At 29.9% G+C, this 21,543-nt stretch overlaps 3 protein-coding genes across 3 annotated transcripts; all 3 read right to left on the bottom strand.

The window, feature by feature from the left end:
• Positions 1 to 1,904: 1,904 nt before the first annotated feature.
• LOC103570271 (glutamate [NMDA] receptor subunit 1-like) lies at positions 1,905 to 5,398 on the bottom strand. Its single transcript, XM_053737849.1, has 7 exons — positions 5,261 to 5,398; positions 4,658 to 4,734; positions 3,651 to 3,818; positions 3,234 to 3,472; positions 2,379 to 2,590; positions 2,117 to 2,281; positions 1,905 to 2,024 (listed from the first exon to the last, which is right to left on the bottom strand). Exons 1-7 carry the CDS (start codon positions 5,396 to 5,398, stop codon positions 1,905 to 1,907), a joined length of 1,119 nt encoding a protein of 372 aa, XP_053593824.1.
• A 3,264-nt stretch (positions 5,399 to 8,662) lies between these two features.
• Positions 8,663 to 21,470, bottom strand: LOC103570290 (uncharacterized). Its single transcript, XM_053737842.1, has 17 exons — positions 21,197 to 21,470; positions 19,507 to 19,589; positions 19,099 to 19,223; positions 18,628 to 19,031; positions 18,135 to 18,346; positions 17,851 to 18,015; positions 17,350 to 17,465; positions 16,966 to 17,283; positions 12,090 to 12,243; positions 11,649 to 11,960; positions 11,446 to 11,570; positions 10,675 to 10,842; positions 10,369 to 10,607; positions 9,514 to 9,725; positions 9,258 to 9,422; positions 9,056 to 9,171; positions 8,663 to 8,984 (listed from the first exon to the last, which is right to left on the bottom strand). Exons 1-17 carry the CDS (start codon positions 21,417 to 21,419, stop codon positions 8,663 to 8,665), a joined length of 3,459 nt encoding a protein of 1,152 aa, XP_053593817.1. The 5' UTR covers positions 21,420 to 21,470.
• LOC103569614 (ejaculatory bulb-specific protein 3) lies at positions 14,570 to 15,025 on the bottom strand. Its single transcript, XM_014440824.2, has 2 exons — positions 14,746 to 15,025; positions 14,570 to 14,684 (listed from the first exon to the last, which is right to left on the bottom strand). The coding sequence occupies exons 1-2, from the start codon at positions 14,978 to 14,980 to the stop codon at positions 14,593 to 14,595; spliced, it is 327 nt and encodes a 108-aa protein (XP_014296310.2). The 5' UTR covers positions 14,981 to 15,025; the 3' UTR covers positions 14,570 to 14,592.
• Positions 21,471 to 21,543: the final 73 nt, after the last annotated feature.

Raw genomic sequence — 21,543 nt, 5'->3', positions numbered from 1 at the left:
CTCATATATTTTATAAATAATTTAGAAAAAAGAAAAAACCATCAGCTTTTATGTTAATTTTTTATTTTTAACACAATGCCTACTTTATTTTTCTACGGCATTAGACGCTTAGATAGGCCTGTAATGAGTTTACTAACGATAACAAGTGCTTTGTAAATCGTTAAATATAATTTATGTATCCATGTATAAATATATATACAGAGAGAATGTATACAACAGTTGACGTGCTCCTTTGAATGGATGGAAATTCAAAAGATAATCCTTTGTTTTCGCCGTACATCTATTTTCAATTATTGAGTTTTGAATACCTATATATAAATGGATTATATAGATTTAGTTTAATGAACTGTAGATGAGCTGACTGGGATATATATATTAATGTACAGTATATAAATCAACAGTTGTGCTTTTGATAACATTTTACTACAAAAGTCATGATCGAGATTTTTGATACATGTCAGATAATTTTTTTTTTTTTTAACTGAATAATTTCAAGCGCTGACGTGTTCCGCGGGTTCGTCATAATCATCGACGCTTTTTATTTCTTGTTCTTTTGTTTGGTCTGCTCCGGTGATTGATTGATTGTCTGTTTCGTTCGGCTCTTGATCAAATTTAGCTAGATAAATAAATTCTACGAGCAAAATAAACAGCGATAACGTGAAACCCATTGATAGAAATAGCAGCGCTGGATAAAATTCTTTCATGAGAACGGGCATCGGTTTTGAACTATGGCTTTCTGGGCAGATTGGTTTTCTGTAATGCCACTTTTGTTTGAGATAGTGAGTTTGTCCGGTTTCTATCATTTTTCTTACTCTAGATAAATTATAAAATTATTTTTTTCATAACAGATAGTAATTGAGTGTAAAACAAATTACGGAGTTAATGAGGAGTGTCTTTGATCGAGTGGTTTTAAGTTTAAACTGTTTTGGGAGATAGTTTAATTTATATTGGAACAGATTCAATTTACTGAAAATTTGGCACTTGAGATAATTTTCGTTATAAGTATAATTATAACTTTTTTTTTTTAATTATTATTTAATATAGACAACGAAAATTCTCAAAGATTGATCAAGTCCTTGCAATTTTAGTTACTGTCAGATTTCCCGCTATTAAATTTGAATTTAAAAAAAAGAAATTAGTGATTTAAATATATTTTGAGTAAAATATAACTTTTGAAACTGATCTTTTTTTGAAAAATTTTGAAATCAATGTATCAGTATTTTAAAAATCGTAACCTGAAAATTTTTGAAAAATTATTGGAAAAATCAAATTTTCAGAATAATTCAAAATTTTAGACATCAAATTTTATTTTTAAGAATTTTTGAAAAATTTCACTTCTCATTTATCTTGGTCGCTATATTCTCCAATAGTTTCCAACGCATGGAAAAATTTCTATATGTGGGTTACGACCTTTTAAAAAAATGGTAACGATAGACCGATTAATCAAAAAAGCAAATCAGCTGCATATATATAGACTTTTTTCGGTCATATATCATAGATAAATGATAGTATAGATATATATATGTTCAGCACATAAAAAATATAATTTCCTGGATAAAGATGACTTTGAATTCTTGATGAATTTGAGAACTGAATTTATTTTTTAATAATTGAGAAGTGAATTAAATTTCCGGTGCCAAAGATGAACAATCTAATATTTGTTATGTCCACATATAAAGACACCTATAGCTTTTTATGACTTTAATTGACGGAATAAGGGCGTGAAAATTTTTTGTAAATTTCCGTTGGATTAATAATTCATGATACAGCCAAAAATATTTATAATGAAAATAAATGAGTATATTCCTAATCGAAGAATTTTATTTATGAATTAGTCGGGGAAATAAATATTAAAGGTATAAATGAACTCCAAATTAACTCCAAAATTTGAACACAGAAAAATATTACGCATATGTTGTCATTTTTTTAAATGGAGAATGTCTTGAAGTTATAACGTATACATTTCGTGGTTCCCGTATATCTATTTCTTGAAGTTCGCATATTTGATCTTCTGTAAATGTATCCTAAAAAAATAATAATAATAATTATATTCAAAATTAGTGGAAACTTTAAACAATAATAAAGTGGTTTAATCATATATACTTAATCTTCATACTTGGATTATTTTATAAGCTTTGGCAATATCAATATGAAAAGCTAATCCTTCATCCCGGACTTTGCGCATTCCGTCTAGATCTCGAAAATAAGATCCCTGAGGCAACTTCTTGGTAGGTTTTATTTTTTTCTCATGAAGCTCAATCGAGAGTGGCAAATCCGTGGTCTGATTATTAAATTGAATATTTATTTTAATGATATATATAATTTATGATGAAGACTATTTTTATTTTGGTTATCTAATATATATTACATAAACTTACGGCGAAAAAATCTTTATAGTACGGCATGTCTTCCATAGCGCAGCTTAGACTACTGTCTGTTAGATTCTTCAAAGTAGTGATCCAGCGGGCTGGAGGTGCCAACAGAAACCCAACAATTGTGGCAGAGTAGAATTGGTAGAGAAGAAGGGTCCACAAGAACAAAGATAAGAAAGCAATGCGCCCAGAAATAATGCGCGGACCATCACTTGCTCCTTTTTTTTTATCGTAAACAAAACAAAATTGGATTATTTTTCATTTTATTTTTTTTTATCATTAACAAAACTTAATTGCCAACGTTGGTAGTAGCGATTGTTGCTCATACAATCACTATTCTTTTCTCATTTTTTTTAAACGATGCGTATTTTTATTTAAAAAAAAAAGTTTATAAAAATTTATTAAGAATTCAATTTCAAACGCAAATTTTTGAGTCGTTGGTTAAAAATTCTAGAAGATGGGGTTTGAATTTCATTAAAAAGATGACTAGACATTCAAATGCTCGATAGTCGAAAAATATTTACAATTTACTCCTGTCTAGAGAAATTACTGCAGGAATTTTTCATAAAAATTCCGATTTTCAAATTCGAAAAAAATTTATTTATTTCTGTGACGATTTCTCTAATAATCGCTTTGATATTTAAATAGTATTCCTATATATATATATACATATTACGGAAATGAGTATTCCGCTGTGAGTTCGGATTGGGGACACGAACCTTAGGCGAGTGGTGCCAACACACTTGAGTATTATATGTACTAATTGTTGTTAGAAGTATCAAATATTTAAAAGTGTAAATGGGAAATCCCGCGTTGACTGAGTACATAAATACATAAGAAATCTGCGGCTAAAAAAATTACCTTGTTGAAAAAGTGCAGCCATGGTAATGAGACTGGTCTCAGTCGCTGGTAATGACATCAAAGAATTGTCAGGAATTTCCGAGCCTTTTACGTACAATTCAGCTCTGGTTGTCAAGAAAAGAACAAACCAATAAACACCTGCGACACCGAGTACTATGAACCACAAACTTTTGTCGAACGGTTTCAAAAATCCATTCTGCAGATCATTTTTTGTTGGATGTCGAAAAAAAAATGTTGTTCTGGAATTTTAGTGTGTAATTTATTTAACAGTTGATGTTCACTTGAGTAGAAAGTAAACAGTATTGTCATGTATTACGATTTATGGAAATTTTTCGGAATGAAATCCAGTAATTAGTGCAGAGCTCAAATTTTACAATTATAGTTCTGTAGTAAATAATAATTGATTTTTAAGTTTACCTGACATCCAGGATGTGTACTGTAAACTCACAGACTTCCATTCGCTCTGGTTTAAATTGTAATGGCGAAGCACTAATATCGACAATACCTTTTTCCATGTCACCAAGGATGCCGTCGAATGATCCGTTTATCATGTATCCCCAACTTACATCACGCTTCAAGTTGATACTTTATGAAATTTAAATGAATAAACGAGTTAAAATTATCGATAACAAGACTCTTTATTAGAAACTTATTAGTTTTTAGGTATTAATTGGCATTTTACATTGAAAAATACCAAGAGTAAATTCGGAGTGATCTGGAATTTGTTGTAAGGGTAAGAATTCGGAAAGATTTTGAAAATAATTTGAATTTGGACTTATGATCCGTATAACGGTAAATGGGAATAGGTCTGACCATGTCTTCCTATGAAGATTGGCTCGTAACTTTTGTTCTATAGGGAATCACCCATCACACCATAAACGTTTTTTGTTCATTATGATGCCCTCTAGTAGGAACAGCCATAAAAAGTTCTAGGAATAATTTATTTTTTGAGTAATCGACGTCGGGCAGATACGGGCAGATGCAGGCAGATGACACTGTCTATGTCTTTATTTGAAGAGTAGCCCGTAACTTTGCTCCTGTTGGGAATAACCCATCATACCATAAACGTTTTTTGTTTATTATGATGCCCTCTAGTAGGAGCAACCATAAAAAGTCCTAAGAAAAAATCATTCTGCGGAATTAGACCATGATTGGGATAAATCAAGAGGGGTGGATGGGTGAAGATAGGTCTTGTTAAGATCTTGTTCGAAATACTTTCACACAATACGAACAATTTGTGTTATATATTGTGTCCTCTGCACGGAAAAAAATCTGTAGCTGCCAGCGATTATTAATCGCCAGTTGCAACTGATTTTTTCCGTACTTTTCCGTTACAAAAATACTTTTGACATGAGTAAGCAAATAATAAAACTCACGAAAAATTGAAAAAATCTCTCATCTGTAATATTATATCGTAATTATACCGAGACATCGTATCAAGATGACGATTTATGGGTGTTGATATAAAGGTTTCAAAGTCGGGAGTCGGCTCGCTGGTTATCTAAGACAATTATAATTAGATATTACTCATCAGTTTTTATTTATTTTTTTATAATAATATGAATTCTTTTAAACATCAGTCTCACCACAATTGAAAAATTTAGCGGCAACAAATTAAAATTCTGCCGCCTGTTGTATTTATATTGATGGGCGAAATTGTTTATCAATTTATTATCAAGCGTCCAATTACCCATGTAAGTAATATTGATAAGACCTCCGTGACGATAACTCGGATTATAAACGTCGTAAAGTTTATAAGTGTCATATTCTCGAATCGCTAGGGTCATCTCGCTCGCCACGGAAAGTGGAAGATCACGTAGCGACATCTTCGGTAATGCTAATGACTTTGATAGCAAGACCCAGTAATAAGATTCATTGAACACCAGTTGACTGGAAAACTATTTAAAAGGTCTATTAGTTCGTCATCTTAAATCTAATTTATCTTAGGTTATCAATTCATCAACTGCTTAATCACTTAATCTCTTGATTAATTATCATTCATAAATTAATAATAAAAGTAAATGTACCTGATCTAGTATAACATCGCTATTTGGACAGTCGTAATCCAGTATGACTCCAAGATTTTGAAAATTCAGACGCAGTATTGTTTTCAAATTCAAATCATCGCTTATTTCATTGTACGAAATTTTAGTATCATGTTGCATTAAATTTCTCGTTAAATTATGGGCTTCTATAAATTATTTTATTTTATTATTCCATGAATTGCTTAGTTCCAAAAGTCATTTTCTAAATTTTTAATCTCTACAGTGTAAGTTAAAACTGTCGGAATACAAATTTTTTATGATAAGATACAGTGTAAAAAATCGGGAATAATTTTGGAGTAATTATGGATTTTATTTTAATTTGAATTCACTTCGTCAGAGTTTTTGAGTTTGAGAAAAAAATTATTTTGCATAGAGAATAAATAGGGAATACTTTCTTCCAGAAAAATGATTTCGGAACGATCTAAATTTTATAGAAATTTGAATTTACTTCGATTCTGAGTTTAAATATTAAGATAAACTTCTCTACGGAGTAAATTTCACTCCAAGGAGGTTAAATAAATACACAATCATTCACTCCGCATTCACTCGGATTCAATCAACACTTAGAAAACGTATTTTAAATGAAATCCCTCAATGTTTGCTCAGAAAATACTGAAAAATACCTAAAAAATCTCATCTTATTCCAATAAAAAATAAATTTTCGAAATTTTCAGTTAGTTTTTTCAAAATCTCCATTTGACATTAAATCTTATCAATCAAAGTTCTGTCACCTCAATTCCACCCTTCACTACAAACGCTCATGATCGATTTTCGAATTTATTTTTCAGTAAAATTAATTTTTTTTCAATTTTATAAATATTCACTAATTTCGAAATTTGTCTTTTTTTCTTTTTGCACTGAAAAATTTATCTCTCGTCACATATGGAAGCTCTCCTATGTAGTTATCACTAGCATGCATATAAATATCACTTACTCATACTTTTAACTAAATATATAATATATTTTATTATTTTCTCAGCTCTACTTTTTTTATATATCAATTTATTACTAAAAAAAATTTTTGAACGTTACCTTGATTATCCCAGCAGCCAAAAAAAACTAGTTGATAGACGTAAATGCTGTCATAATAATCGCGAATAAATTTGTCTAGGAAATGATCGCATTTAATTAAATGAATGATCAGAAACAAAAATAATATATATTTTTTAAAATCCATCTATTAAATTTTCTAAAATATATTGTGTTTGTATGAAAGCGACAGTCGATTGGTAGTATGACGAGAAGTTTAGTAGACGAGTGACAAAGGAAAGTAGAAGCAGAAATAGTAGTAGAAGCAGAAGTGGAAATACGTAAGCCAAACTTCGCATGTTAATTTAAACTTCGGTAATATTGTATGCAAATTATTGTCAGAGGAAATTATTAGCTCTTCATAAGCGTTATTAAATTAATCGATTACTTGAAATTCGTGACTCGTAAAATCATGCACTGAAGGGTTTAATCAGTAAGTCTGTCATTTAATATAATATGCTATCTTTATATATATTATATATTATACATATCGTGAGCTGTACCTTTGAATTCGTATATTTACTTTGGCTGAAATCCAAACAGTTGAAAGTTCGATGACTGCACTCGACATTTTCGAGTTACAATCAATCTGACAGTTAATAAATATCAAAGTCAGCTAACAATATAAAAAAAAATATATTTTCATATATTTAGATTTTTTTAACAAAATAAATAATCAGTTACGAATAATTTAATATTTTAAAAATAAAATTACATCAAATTTTCATCTGAATTGAAATATTTACGATGATATATTCTATCAGGATCAAATTTCTTGGCAAGTATTTCAAACTCTTTTATTTCTTATTCTCTGTAAAAAATACAAGTGATAAAAAAAAAAATAATAAATATATTGTGTCTTACTGTATTGATTAAATTTGCCGGACTTCAATTCTCATATACATAAATTTTGGTGGTCCGAGTTTACATCAGTTTTTTAAAACAAATAATTCAGTAGATTAATAAAAATTCAAAATAGAATCAACTTACGATTTTAACCCGCGGCCATCAGATGGACGAAGTCCCATATTCATAACACAGCTGAAGTAAAACTTGAAGCTCTACAATTGCATTTATATCAACTTGCCCATTGCATGTGATTTTATACCGTCACATCTATTTCATCGATTTACAGTCTTTTTTACCCGAAAAATCGTTGTAAGACTCTATTTATATTTCTGTATCTTCACCTTTGTCCAACAACTCGATTCTTTATTTTATAATCATTTGAATTTTTTTTTTCCAATGGAAATTTTTTTTTATCAACAAACAAACGTAATTTTCTCGTTATATTTATAATTATATTTGTGAATAATATCTAGTGTATTAATATGATTTTAATGTTATGCAATAGACAACAAACATCAGTAATGAGTAATAAGTAACGAGATGTAATAATTTTGTAGGCGTCAAGTGAGATCCTGTCTGCTGATAGTAACTTTCCTGACAATAAACGTAATTATCATTGACGCGACCTCGCCTAGGAAATTATATTTTTGTTGTTTTCAGCAGCTCACGTTTTTTAAGATGTATCTTCTTATAAAATATATATATTTCAAAACATTACAACTTTAAATATAACTTTTGACTTTTGTTTTTATTTCAAAACTCGTAAGTTCAAAGTTAATTGTTGAAATTGTATATAACTGTGGAAAATTCATGACCTATCGCAGTAATTTAAATGTTCAACACGATGTAGTGATGGCAAATGCATGTTCGGTACCGTTAGAAAATAATAAAAAAAAAAAAACTTGGAAAAGTATTCAGCGTTTAATGCTATCTCGCTATCATTTCCGACCTACTTTCGTCCTGTGGCCTTATTTATTTTTTATTATTGTCGGTGTAATTAGTTAATTTTGTTTTTTTAGAGCTGAATTTTGTTTGATGAGAGTAAAAAGTAAATATTGAAACTTTAAACTAAAAATTGTAATTGAGACGAAATTTGAAACGCGATAATTTATCTGCTGACGATAAGTGATAAATTGGCGGCAACCATCAAAGAAGGATTTTTTGTTCGCAACAATCAATATAAAATAACTTTATTATTTAAAAAAAAAAAATAGTTAACAAATTCTTTGCTCAATTAATTCTTTTTTTTTTCACTAATTTGAAAATGGAATTTTGAAATTTCCCAAAAATGTATAGGAATAACGATAAGATAAATTTATAAATAGTTTAGCAAACGTGAGTCTTTTATTGTTTATATACTATGTTATGTTTAAATTTTTCTATGATATACTAGATGGTTATATAATAAGAGACACTAATTTTAATAACGACAATAAGTGTTCCGTTGATCGGTGAATATTCCTGCCTACGGGTGTGTGATATCAATTATTTTTTTTTGTTGCAACTTTAAGCGCTAACATGTTCTAATGTTTCATCATAATCATCAACGCTTTTTATTTCTCGTTCTTCTGTTTCGTCTGCTGCGGTGATTGATTGGTTATCAGTTTCGTTCGGCTCTTGATCAAATTTACTGTGATAAATGCATTCTATGAAAAAAATAAGTAGCGATAGCGCAAAACCCATTGAGAGAAACAGCAGTGCTGGATAAAACTCTTTCATGAGAACAGGCATCGGTTTTGAACTGTGGCTCTCGGGACAGGTTGGTTTTTTGTGGATCCACAATCTTTTGAGACGCTGAGCTAGTCCATGTTCTAGAATTTTTCTTATCCTAGATTAATAATAGTATTTGATTTTTTTCTTTTTTATAAGAGCGAAATTTAAAAATAAGTATGGAGTTACCCATATGTTGTCATTTTTTTAAATGGTGAATGTTTTGCAGTTCCAACGAATGTTTTTCGCGGTTTCCGTATTGGTATTTCTTGAAGCTCACAGATTTGATCTTCTGTAAATGTATCCTGCGATAATGTAGTCATTCTTAAAATCAATCCGAAACAAGTGACGATAATAGTATCATTAATTTATATATATGTGATCTTCATACTTGGATTATTTTATAGGCTCTACCAGTATCAATGCTAAAAGCTATTCCTTCATCCCTGACTTTGCGCATTCCTTCGCGATCCGAATAGTACGATCCCTGGGGTAACTTTTTTGTGGGCTTTATTTTTTTCTCATACAACTCGAGAGCTAGAGGCATGTCCGTTGTCTGAAATTGAATATTTACTTTAAGAAAACAGATAATTTTATCAATACAGCGATCTACAAGTATTATAACAATTATTTATTTTCATACTCACGGCAAAAAAGTCTTTGTGGTACGGCATGTCTTCCATAGCGCAGCTTAGACTACTGTCTGTTAGATTTTTTAAAGTAGTGATCCAGCGGGCTGGAGGTGCCAACAGAAACCCAACAATTGTGGCAGAGTAGAATTGGTAGAGAAGAAGGGTCCACAAGAACAAAGATAAAAAAGCAATGCGCCCAGAAATAATGCGCGGACCATCACTTGCTCCTTTTTTTTATCGTAAACAAAACAAAATTGAATTATTTTTCATTTTATTTTTTTTTATCATTAACAAAACTTAATTGCCAACGTTGGTAGTATCGATTGTTGCTCATACAATCACTATTCTTTTCTCATTTTTTTTAAACGATGCGTATTTTTATTTAAAAAAAAAAAGTTTATAAAAATTTATCAAGAATTCAATTTCAATCCCAAATTTTTGAGTCGTTGGTTAAAAATTCTAGAAGATGGGGTTTGAATTTCATTAAAAAGTTGACTAGACATTCAAATGATCGATAGTCGAAAAATATTTACAATTTACTCTCGTCTAGAAAAATTACTGCAGGAATTTTTCATAAAAATTCCGATTTTCAAATTCGAAAAAAATTTATTTATTTCTATGACGATTTCTCTAATAATCGCTTTGATATTTAAATAGTATTTCTATATATATATATACATATTACGGAAATGAGTATTCCGCTGTGAGTTCGGATTGGGGACACGAACCTTAGGCGAGTGGTGCCAACACACTTGAGTATTATATGTTCTAATTGTTGTTAGAAGTATCAAATATTTAAAAGTGTAAATGGGAAATCCCGCGTTAATTGAGTACATAAATACATAAGAAATCTGCGGCTAAAAAAATTACCTTGTTGAAAAAGTGCAGCCATGGTAATGAGACTGGTCTCAGTCGCTGGTAATGACATCAAAGAATTGTCAGGAATTTTCGAGCCCTTTACGTACAATTCAGCTTTGGTTGTCAAGAAAAGAACAAACCAATAAACACCTGCGACACCGAGTACTATGAACCACAAACTTTTGTCGAACGGTTTCAAAAATCCATTCTGCAGATCATTTTTCGGTGGATGCCGAAAAATGAACGCTGATCTAAAAAATTTCAAATTTAATAATTTATAAATTAAATTCGAAATTACTGATTAATTCATATATTTACCTAATATCCAGTACGTTTACTGTGTACTCACACACCTCAAAACGTTCGGATTTGACTTGAAATGGCGTAGCACTTATATCAACAATACCCTTTACCATGTCGCCAATAATGCCGTCGAATGATCCGTTTATCTTGTATCCCCAACTTACATCACGTTTCAAATTTATTCTGTGTGAAACAATAATTGGTTTAGTTACTTTTAGAAAATCGAGTTTCTGTCACTTAAGTCTAGAAAAAAATTTATTTAATCTCATTTTTTCACTTTCCGCGATTTTGCAAGATTTTCTAGAATCAATTTTTCAGCAAATCTCGACGTTTTGAGATCCTAGGAAGCTATTTTGACTATTTCTGTCCGTCTGTCCGTAAATTAATTTTTGTCGTACGATACTTTTGGAACGAATTAATCGATTTTGAAATCGATCAGTCGCTATATTATCGCTTTGATCAGAGTCAAAACTCATTTAAATCTGTATTTTGATCACGAACATTGCTTTCATCCTCAATACATTTATTCCATTGAGCATGATTGTAAATAAATATTTAAAAATCGCTCATAAAAATATGGGAAGCTAAGGAATTTTCGAGTTCAAAGAGTTCGAAAACGACCGAAAGTTTTGGGCAGATCGAACCAAATTTAAGATGTTTTTTTTTGTTTAATAATTTTGAATGGTATAATTTGTCATTCATAAATAATACGTAATTTAAAGACATTTTCACACTTTGATTCATGAAGGGAATTACTAAATAATTTACTAAATTAATTTGACTCACGTAAAATTATAAAAATCCTTCAATTGTAATATTAGTTGATAATTGTAGCGAGACATCGTATCGACATGACGATTTATGGGTGTCGTTAGGTAGGTTTCCAAATCCGGAAACGGCTTAGCCAATACCTATATCAATTAATAATATTTATTTTTTTCTTTATTTTTGACTACTAACAGAATTTATTTTTCATTAAGTAATCTCACCACAACCGAAAAATTTAGCGGCAACAAATTAAAATTCTGCCGCCTGTTGTATTTATATTGATGGGCGAAATTGTTTATCAATTTATTATCGAGCGTCCAATTACCCATGTACGTAATATTGATAAGACCTCCGTGACGATAACTCGGATTATAAACGTCGTAAAGTTTATAAGTGTCATATTCTCGAATCGCTAGGGTCATCTCGCTCGCCACGGAAAGTGGAAGATCACGTAGCGACATCCTCGGTAATGCTAATGACTTTGATAGCAAGACCCAGTAATAAGATTCATTGAACACCAGTTGACTGGAAAACTATTTAAAAGGTCTATTAGTTCGTCATCTTAAATCTAATTTATCTTAGGTTATCAATTCATCAACTGCTTAATCACTTAATCTCTTGATTAATTATCATTCATAAATTAATAATAAAAGTAAATGTACCTGATCTAGTATAACATCGCTATTTGGACAGTCGTAATCCAGTATGACTCCAAGATTTTGAAAATTCAGACGCAGTATTGTTTTCAAATTCAAATCATCGCTTATTTCATTGTACGAAATTTTAGTATCAAGTTGCATTAAATTTTTCGTTAAATTATGAACTTCTATAAATTATTTAAAATTACTATTATAAAATACGGAATAAGACAGTAGGCGGTCGTTGAAAATTTTGATTGAAAAAATATAATCAAGTTGAAATCGTAATTTTGGAACATAGACGCGTAGAAAAAAATAATTAAACATTGAATCAATTCACGATATATATTTTTCACGCATTTATAAATTCATTCATGTGAATTGTAGTCTGAAACCCGACTACTCGTCATAAGCCTGCCCCCAATAATTCTCCGTCCAATTATCAAAATCATACATTGAGTGTAGAAAACAGTAAACAAGTAAATGATGACAATTTATTATATATTTCGGGATTTCAGCACAATCAGCATCAGAAAAATCGGGATAACATGTAGCAAAACGTAAATACGACGTTCAAAATCACATAAAATAAATGAGGCTTATAACGGGTAGTCGACTGTATCAAAAATTTTCATCATCATTTCTTAAAATTCGTTATATTATTCCAAAGTCAAAAAATATTTTACAAACTCATTCATTTTTTTTTCAAAAGTATACTTACATCCATGTACACATTTACTTTAGTTAACATATATTTTATAAAAACGTCGTATTCTGCATTGAAAAAATTTTACCGAAAAAATGTTAGAAATTACCTTGGTCAGGCCAGCAGCCGAAGAAAACCAGCTGGTAGATGTAAATGCTGTCAAAGTAGTCGCGGATAAATTTTTCAAAAAAACGATCGCATTTTATCAATCGTATGAGCAAAGACAAAAGTAGTATATACTTTTTGAAATCCATTTTTGAAATATATATTTTCGTATTAAAATGAAATTCAATACGCGATAAGTAGTAAGTATAGTAAATATGAGCTTATTGGAGCATTGACGAAGTAGAAGTAGAACCACGTAAGATAAATTTCGCATGTTAATTTAAACTTTGGTAATATTGTATGCAAATTATTGTAGGAGGAAATTATTAGCTCTTTATACGTGCTATTAAATTAATCGATTACTGTAAACTCGACTTGTAAAATCATACGCTGAAGGGTGCAATCAGTAAGGCTGTCATTTAAGATAATATGCTATCTTTATATATATTATATATTATACATATCGTGAGCTGTACCTTTGAATTCGTATATTTACTTTGGCTGAAATCCAAACAGTTGAAAGTTCGATGACTGCACTCGACATTTTCGAGTTACAATCAATCTGACAGTTAATAAATATCAAAGTCAGTTAACAATATAAAACAAAATATATTTTCATATATTTAGATTTTTTTAACAAAATAAATAAACGGTTATAAATAATTTAATATTTTGAAAATAAAATTACGTCAAATTTTCATCTGAATTAAAATATTTACGGCGATATATTCCATCAGGGTCATACTTCTTGGCAAGTATTTCAAATTCCTTTGTTTTATATTTTCTGTAAATAATATAAACAATGAAAACAAATAAATACAATGTGCACTGTACAATGTGTAAAAAATTACGAGTCAATTCGGATTTTATTTAAATTCAAATTCACTTCGTCACTTGGAGCTTTAGAGTTTTAAAAAAAACTACTCTGTATATGGAGTAAATAAGGACCTTGTTTTTCAGCTGAGTGATTTTACAGTGATTTAGATTTTATTTCAATGCATTTACTCTGATTTGGAGTTCAATATATTCAACAAAATATTGAATTAAACAGTCATCCGCTCCGCATTTACTCCGAATTTTATCCGAACTTTCAATTTTCATACACTGTAAGAAATTACCGGAGTAAATATGGAGTTAATACGGAGCTTAATCTTCTCGGAGTGAAATTTACTCCAAAGGGAGTTTAATTTAATATGAAAACTCGGAATCAAGTGAATGCGGACTAAAATAAAATCCAGATTACTCCTAAATCACTTGGCTAAAAAAAAATTCCGAATTTACTCCGTATTCAGAGCGATTTTTTTTTAAACTCCGAAACTCCGAGTGAGAGAGTGAATTTGAATTGAATTAACTCCGATTTTTTTATAATACTGAAGTGAGCCGACTAATAATTTTTGGATTTTTTCTAAAACGATAAATTATAAAAAAAAAAAAAATATTTTAAAAAATTGCACCTGTAGTTTTTTAAATTTTCTACATGTGCATATTTTTTTTTTTTTTTTTTTTTTTTTTTTTTTTTTTTGTAATCGATTTCTTGAAAAAAAAAAAAATCCAAAAATTGTTAATTGTCTTTCAACCAGGATCATAATTTTTTACAGTATAAATTAATTTCATTTTACAATTCTAGAATTTCGGTGGTTCCTGTCCACGTCAGTGTCTTCAAAAATTAGTTCAATTTTTCTTTACATTCATTTAAGTAAACCCAAAAATTGATAATTACCTCAAGTATTTAATTATTTTAATCGCACCGTCTCTCTGGCTATTTGAACACTTCGAGCACTCGGTCTCTAGCGCTTCCGGTAATGCTCCTAAAATAATAAGTAGCTCAGTAAGTAAATAAAACAAAAATACAAAAAAAAAACAACTTACGTTTTAACTCGCGACCATCAGGTGGACAGGGTCCCTTGTTCATAAGACAGTTGAAGTAATGGTGCAGCAATTTTTTATTTTCAAAAATTTCGTCGAGATTAATTTTGTCCCAACGCGTCATATAACCGTTTGACACGGGCCGCTGATAACATTGCGATGCACTGAGAATAACTAACAGTAGTACAACCGAGATGTGCATCAGCGCACGACAACAACTAAACAACTTGTCGTGCATTTCGCAACCAAGTAAACCGATCCCGAGCTTCACAACCGCATTTATACCAACCGGCTAATTACATCCCACACCATCCTATCCCATCACTTTTGTTTTATTCTATCGATTCACAGTCTACTTAATCATTTTAATACCCTACTAATTATGATTCTTTATCTTCATCTTTACCCGACAGCGCGATTTTTTATTTTATAATCATTTGAATTTTTTTTTCCAATGGAAATTTTTTTTTATCGACAAACAAACGTAATTTTCTCGTTATAATTATAATTATATTTGTGAATAATAAATCTGGTGTATTAACATGATCTTAATGTTATGCAATAGACAACAAACATCAGTAATGAGTAATAAGTAACGAGATGTAATAATTTTGTAGGCGTCAAGTGAGATCCTGTCTGCTGATAGTAACTTTCCTGACAATAAACGTAATTATCATTGACGCGACCTCGCCTAGGAAATTATATTTTAATTGTTTTCAGCAGCTTACATTTTTTAAGATGTTTTTTCTTATAAAATATATATATTTCAAAACATTACAACTTTAAATATAACTTTTGACTTTTGTTTTTATTTCAAAACTCGTAAGTTCAAAGTTAATTGTTGAAATTGTATATAACTGTGGAAAATTCATGACCTATCGCAGTAATTTAAATGTTCAACACGAGGTAGTGATGGCAAATGCATGTTCGGTACCGTTAGAAAATAATAAAAAAAAAAACTTGGAAAAGTATTCAGCGTTTAATGCTATCTCGCTATCATTTCCGACCTACTTTCTTCCTGTGGCCTTATTTATTTTTTCTTGTACGCAACAATCGATTCTATAATTCCTACTTTTTTTTTTTTATTATTGTCGATATAAATATTTCATTTTTTTTTTTAGAGTTGAATTTTGTTTGATGAGAATAATAAGTAAAAATTGAAACATTAAACTAAGAATTGGAATTGGGATGGAATTTGAAACGCGATAATTTATCTGCTGATGATAAGTGATAAGTTGACGGCAATCATCAAAGAAGGATTTTTTGATCGCAACAATCGATATAAATTAATTTTATTATTTAAAACCCCTGATTGCAAGCTTCCTGGTAAGAAAATAAACGTCAATTAGTTGCGATCAAGTTGATGACAACTTCAGCCTTTGTAACTTTGACTGCAAATTGTTGTCAACTTTTCCATAAAATTGGCAACAATCTGTCGTCAACTTTCTGAGAAAATTGAAGACAACTTTCCATTAGGAAGACAACTAAAGGAAGCCAACTTTTGCTGCAGTAGGTTGCTGTTAACTTGGCTATTGGGGTAAAATTGAAATTTTTTTTTTATCAATGATCCTGGTAAGCAAGTTGACAGTAAGTTGGCATCGATCTAGTACTGCTACTTGACGTCAAATTATTTAAATAATCGAGCATAGAGTTAATTTGACTCGAATTTTGTTGGTCAATGTTAGCAATTTTTTTTTGCCAATTTTCTCTCCGATTTCGGCAGTAGACCAACAAAAAATTTATATATTTTTTTTAAATATGAATGAAAAATATAAATTTAGACTTTCTCTCTTCTTTCTAAAGAAAAAATAGATCGAAATAAAAGGCTCAATGAGAGTAATTAAAATTAAATTTAGTATATGGGTACGTTGGCAGAAGAAATTAATTTTTGAAAAACAATTCACACTCAGCTTTAAAAAAGTAATTATTAAAAGCGATCAGGCGGTGTGTTTTTTTATCAAAGTTGATAATTATAGAAATTTCTGATAACTGAACAATAAACTTAAAAAAAAAAAATCTTATCAAGTAACCGTTGAATTTTAAAATTTAATCTCATGTTTATACCCGACTCTTAACCAAAAAATAAAAAATATTTAAAATTCTAGTATTCATCATCTCACCTCGCTTTTCTGTACAATAAATGAATCATTAATGCATAGCTAAAAATATATTTATCTATAAAATATAAAATTCCATAAATTAATCATTTATCAAAATAAAAACTATCCAGACTTTCTACTAGTCTGTGAATTAGTCGATGCCGTTTCTCGATCAAAATTTTCTGGATTTTCGTAAGCATTAGCATCAGCATCGCCATCACTCATTTCTCCAATTTCTTGTTTTTTCATCGCCAATTTTTCCCCTATTACAATGCATACCGACACAAACCACCCACATGACATAAGAAATAACGCGGGACTGAATTCGGTGATCATTATAGGGACTGGATCGTCTTTGTGACTTTCCGGACACTCTGGTTTTCGATGCATCCATACATTTCTCAATCTACGGGCCATTCCGTGCTCCACTACCTGTCTCAATCTGAAAAACCATCATCAGTATCATTTAAGCGACAAAATTTTCCATTAATATATATTTTTTTTTTACCCATAAGTGACCATTTTTTTGAAAGGCGAAAACCTCGCCGTTGCTGTTGCCGTATGTTTTGGCGGGAATAATTGAATTTCAACTAAATCACATATTTCATTAACGTCAAATGTTTCCTATATGAAAAATAAATATAACAATATTTTATTTTTCGTTCAGAGAAATATAATTGTAGAGTAATAAAAAAAATTTTGACTAATTGTTAAATCATTTACAAAAACTAACTCTAACTGAACTTAACCAGTAATTTTTAATGAACGTATAACGAGCTTTCTTTCCTTAATTACCTTCAATATTACATTACGATTACGACAAAAATTAAGTATTAGGAAGAGATTACAGATAGTTTAATACAATAAAAGTTTTTTTATTTTTGTTAATTATTTTATGAAGATGATAAAATTTGACGTAACAATTGACGTCATAATTTTTAGAGTTTTCAAGCCGAGCTTTAATTCAAATTTTCCATTAAGTAAAATAATAAAATAAATCTTGAATTACTTCAATTATTTTATAAGCCGTCGCGACGTCAACATGAAAAGCAAACCCGCCTTTTTGCATCCTTTGAAGACCTTCTTCAATTGTATAATAAGGCTCTCGTTTACGCTTTTTATTGACGGCTACTTTTTCGCGATACAGCTGCTGAGCTACAGGGTCCGTTGTCGTCTGGAAAAAACCCTTGTCAATAATTCGGCAGCCCAATTTCAAAACACAGTAAGGGACAATTACTCTGTTTTGAAATTGGGCAGCCGAATTCTCTGTTAATGATTTAAAAGAAAACTTACTGCAAAAAAATCATAATTGTATGCAATATCTTCGATACCAACTTCTAGGTTACTGTCAGCAAGATCTTGCAAGGTATTTATCCATTTAGGTTTTCCGGCCAGCAAAGAACCTACGATACTAGCTGAGTAAAATTGATAAAGTAAAAATCCCCATATAAAGAGAAATATAAAGACAATACGTCCTGCGTAAAATCGTGGCCCGTCACTCAGTCCTAAAAAATTATTTTTAAATTTTTAGCTGTCGTTAAAGTATCAAATGTAGTAAGAAGGGAAAAATGGACCACCTAAAAATAAATTTATAGCACGATATTTTTTATATTTCCACTTTTTGATCAGTCATTAAAAAATAATCTAAAGTTTGAGGGGAAATGACCCACAAAAATAATAAAAAATTTGGCTCCTGCCGGAAATACTAAAAAAAGAATGACAATAAAAATAATAATGATACGTAAAATCTTTAGCTGGCCCAAATTTCTCGAATCTTGCACCCTACCTTGCTGACAAATGGCAGAAGTAGTGATCATAATAATCTCTGACGCAGGATAAGTATCCAAAGTACAAGCAGGCTGCTTCATAACCAGCTTGTGTTCGAGTTTGACAGACGTGTACAAAAATATCCAATTGACAGCAGCAAAGATGCCAATTACATACCAAACTTTCATCTCAAAGGGTTTCAAAAACGGGTTGCTCAGCTCATTGGTCGTAGGATGCCTGAATATGAAACAGGGTCTCGCCATCCAGGCCTGAACCGTATATTCAACGGCATCAAGTCTTTCGGGTTTGTACTGAAATGGAGTCGCTCCAAAGTCTACGAGCCCTTTCATCATGTCTCCAATTATTCCATTAAATGTTCCGTTTATCAAATAACCCCAAGTCGTTCCTCTTTTCAAATTCATTCTAGTGCCAATTAATTATCACTCAATATCATATCTAAATTAAATTTTTTTAATAATTGAATACTAACGTAAAATTGTAATAATCACGTAATTGAAGTGTCAGGGCGTAATTGTATCGATGCATTGTATCTAAATGAGGATTTATCGGATTGTGAATGTATGTATTGTAATCCGGCACCGGGGGATGGTCAATCTGTAGTTAAATTTTATTTTTTAAGATAATGGGTAATAAATATAAATTTATGTATGGGTTACTACGTTTCAAATCAACACTAGCACGAAAAAATTCCTGCATTCAAAAATACTCAGAGCTCAAAAAAATAAATCTAATTAATAATTTTGATGTTAATTATTTTTTTTACGATCAGGAACCCTGAGCGGATGCTGATTTTTTTTCGTTCACAATAAAAGGAAACGAAATAAAATTTTGTCGATTTGACATGGAAAACCCATATATATTTTAAATAAATTCTTACAACAATCGACGCATTTAAAACAAGACCATAAAGATTTCCACGTCTTTTGTACTTGTACTGCGTCAAGGAAATTGTTAAAGTACCTAAATAATTAAATTTATTTTTAATTAATTTATTGCGACAACCTGACCAATAACTATTTCCTTTATTCATCATAAAAAAAAAAAATAAATTATTTAATTGATATATTTTCTAACAATATGCTGCTGTGTTTTATTCTTTTTAAAACACTTTGTAAGTAAATCGAAATTAAAAACGTATTAATAGAAATTTTATATGCGCCGGTATCAGAACGGGTGATATAAATATGAAAAAAATTTCTTTAGTCAGCAGTTGAAGACAAAATGTCATATTTTTATTTACTTTTGGTAATTTGTATCGTGATAATTAATACTGATGCTGAAAAAGTTGAAGATGAAAATCCGTATCCAGTATTTTCCGGCGAATTCCTTGACTACCGGGACATTTTAAAGAGTCAAAGATATTTTAAATTTTTTTACAAATGTCTTATGAATGAAAATAAGTGTACATCTGAATTGGCTGCATTCAAAAGTAAGCTTATAATTTTTATTTAAATAAATATTTTTAAACAGAAAAAAAAAATTTTGGCACAAGAAATCGGTTTTTTCTGTGTAATTAATAAATTTTTATTTTTTTCTAGGATGTTTTCCAGAAATAGTTGCAACTAAATGCGGCAAATGCCGACCTAGTTTAAAAAAATTAGTAGAAACTTCGATAGATTTTATTAAGTAAGAATTTTAAAATTTTAATTTTTTAAAGAATAATAATTTTTGAAAAATTTAAAATTTTCATTTTTATTTTTATTTAAGAACTAATTATCCAGGGGGTTACGAAAATATAACCGATAAATATGATCCTGAAGCGATATATATAAAAAGAGCTAATTATTACGATGAACTTTATCAGGGTATTGTTGACGTAACGTTATTACTAGAAGACGAACAATGTTTGGTTCGTCATTATTCGTGTTTGGTAGGCGAAGGTTCTTGCACAGACGAGGGCAAAGTTCTTAAACGTAAGTATTACTTGACAATTTGAAAATTTTCTAAAATAGAGAACTTTCCGGGTACAAAAAATTCGTTCCAAAAACGTTGCTGACAGTGAACTTGCAAAATTGTCTCAATTTCGAACTTTGAGTTAAACATTTTTGAAACTTTTAAATAATCAGAAGTGTGAAAAATTTTCAACTAGTGTGGGCTTTTCTTGGGGGTTTTTTAAAAAAATTTTCTAATAAAAAATTATTTGAATTGACAATTTTGGATTACTGTCATGAAAATTTTTGTAATGAATTTTTTTTTACACGAGTTATTTAATATTTTATGCAGAAATCATCGCCGAGATTTTTGGAGAAGATTGTCATCGATGCTCACGACGTCAGTCAGAAGCTGTCAAAAAAGCCTCATCATATATTGCGTAAGATATTTTTTATTTTTTTTTTAATTAATATTTTTAAAAAATTTTTCAAATGATTATTTTTTGTAGGCATACTAACATGAAGAAATATATAGCTATTTTGAAAATAGTTTTCACAGCTCAGATGGATGAAATTTTGAAAAGTTCTCGAGAGAACGAAAAAAATTTTTATCATGTTGATAAAATTTGAATTTGATTATTAATTATTAATTTAAATATCGTTAATTTGAATTGAAATAACTTTTACCTTCATCACGATCGTTTAGACTCCAGTTTCCCATGTAAGTGACATTGAGCTTACCGCCGTGACGGTAACTGGGGTTGTAAACGTCGTAGAGTGTGTAACTTATATTTTTATTAGTGTCATTACCGCTGTTATGTAAATCATTATTTTTGCGAACAGCCAAAGTCATTTCGTTAGCGATATTCAGTGGAAGTTTGTGAAAATAATCTGGTATTTTTTCTTTAGTCGTTGGCATTAACCAAAAGTAAGATTCATTGTGACGTAAATTTTGCTCTGAAAACTTTAATTTTTAAAAAATATTTAGTACTTTGACAGAGATAAATTTTTTAAATATTCTGAAAGTTTGAAAGATAATTTTT

The sequence above is a fragment of the Microplitis demolitor genome, chromosome 1, assembly GCF_026212275.2.
Source record: "Microplitis demolitor isolate Queensland-Clemson2020A chromosome 1, iyMicDemo2.1a, whole genome shotgun sequence".
NCBI classification, from domain to species: Eukaryota; Metazoa; Arthropoda; class Insecta; order Hymenoptera; family Braconidae; genus Microplitis; species Microplitis demolitor.
This window is presented reverse-complemented; position numbering and strand designations above follow the sequence as displayed.

What these genes read in the sequence shown, in the direction of transcription:
- LOC103570271 (XM_053737849.1), bottom strand. Translation starts at nt 5,398, where the DNA reads ATGCAACATGATACTAAAATTTCGTACAATGAAATAAGCGATGATTTG. An exon ending in GGCTGCACTTTTTCAACAAG is followed by an intron (nt 2,591 to 3,233) that starts GTAATTTTTTTA and finishes ATAAAAAAAAAG; the next exon opens with GAGCAAGTGATGGTCCGCGC. An exon ending in ACTATAAAGATTTTTTCGCC is followed by an intron (nt 2,282 to 2,378) that starts GTAAGTTTATGT and finishes TTTAATAATCAG; the next exon opens with ACCACGGATTTGCCACTCTC.
- LOC103569614 (XM_014440824.2), bottom strand. Translation starts at nt 14,980, where the DNA reads ATGCACGACAAGTTGTTTAGTTGTTGTCGTGCGCTGATGCACATCTCG. An exon ending in TGATGGTCGCGAGTTAAAAC is followed by an intron (nt 14,685 to 14,745) that starts GTAAGTTGTTTT and finishes TTATTATTTTAG; the next exon opens with GAGCATTACCGGAAGCGCTA.
- LOC103570290 (XM_053737842.1), bottom strand. Translation starts at nt 21,419, where the DNA reads ATGCCAACGACTAAAGAAAAAATACCAGATTATTTTCACAAACTTCCA. An exon ending in ACAATTATGATTTTTTTGCA is followed by an intron (nt 18,016 to 18,134) that starts GTAAGTTTTCTT and finishes GGTTTTTTCCAG; the next exon opens with ACGACAACGGACCCTGTAGC. An exon ending in AAGGATTTTTATAATTTTAC is followed by an intron (nt 10,843 to 11,445) that starts GTGAGTCAAATT and finishes TGTTTCACACAG; the next exon opens with AATAAATTTGAAACGTGATG.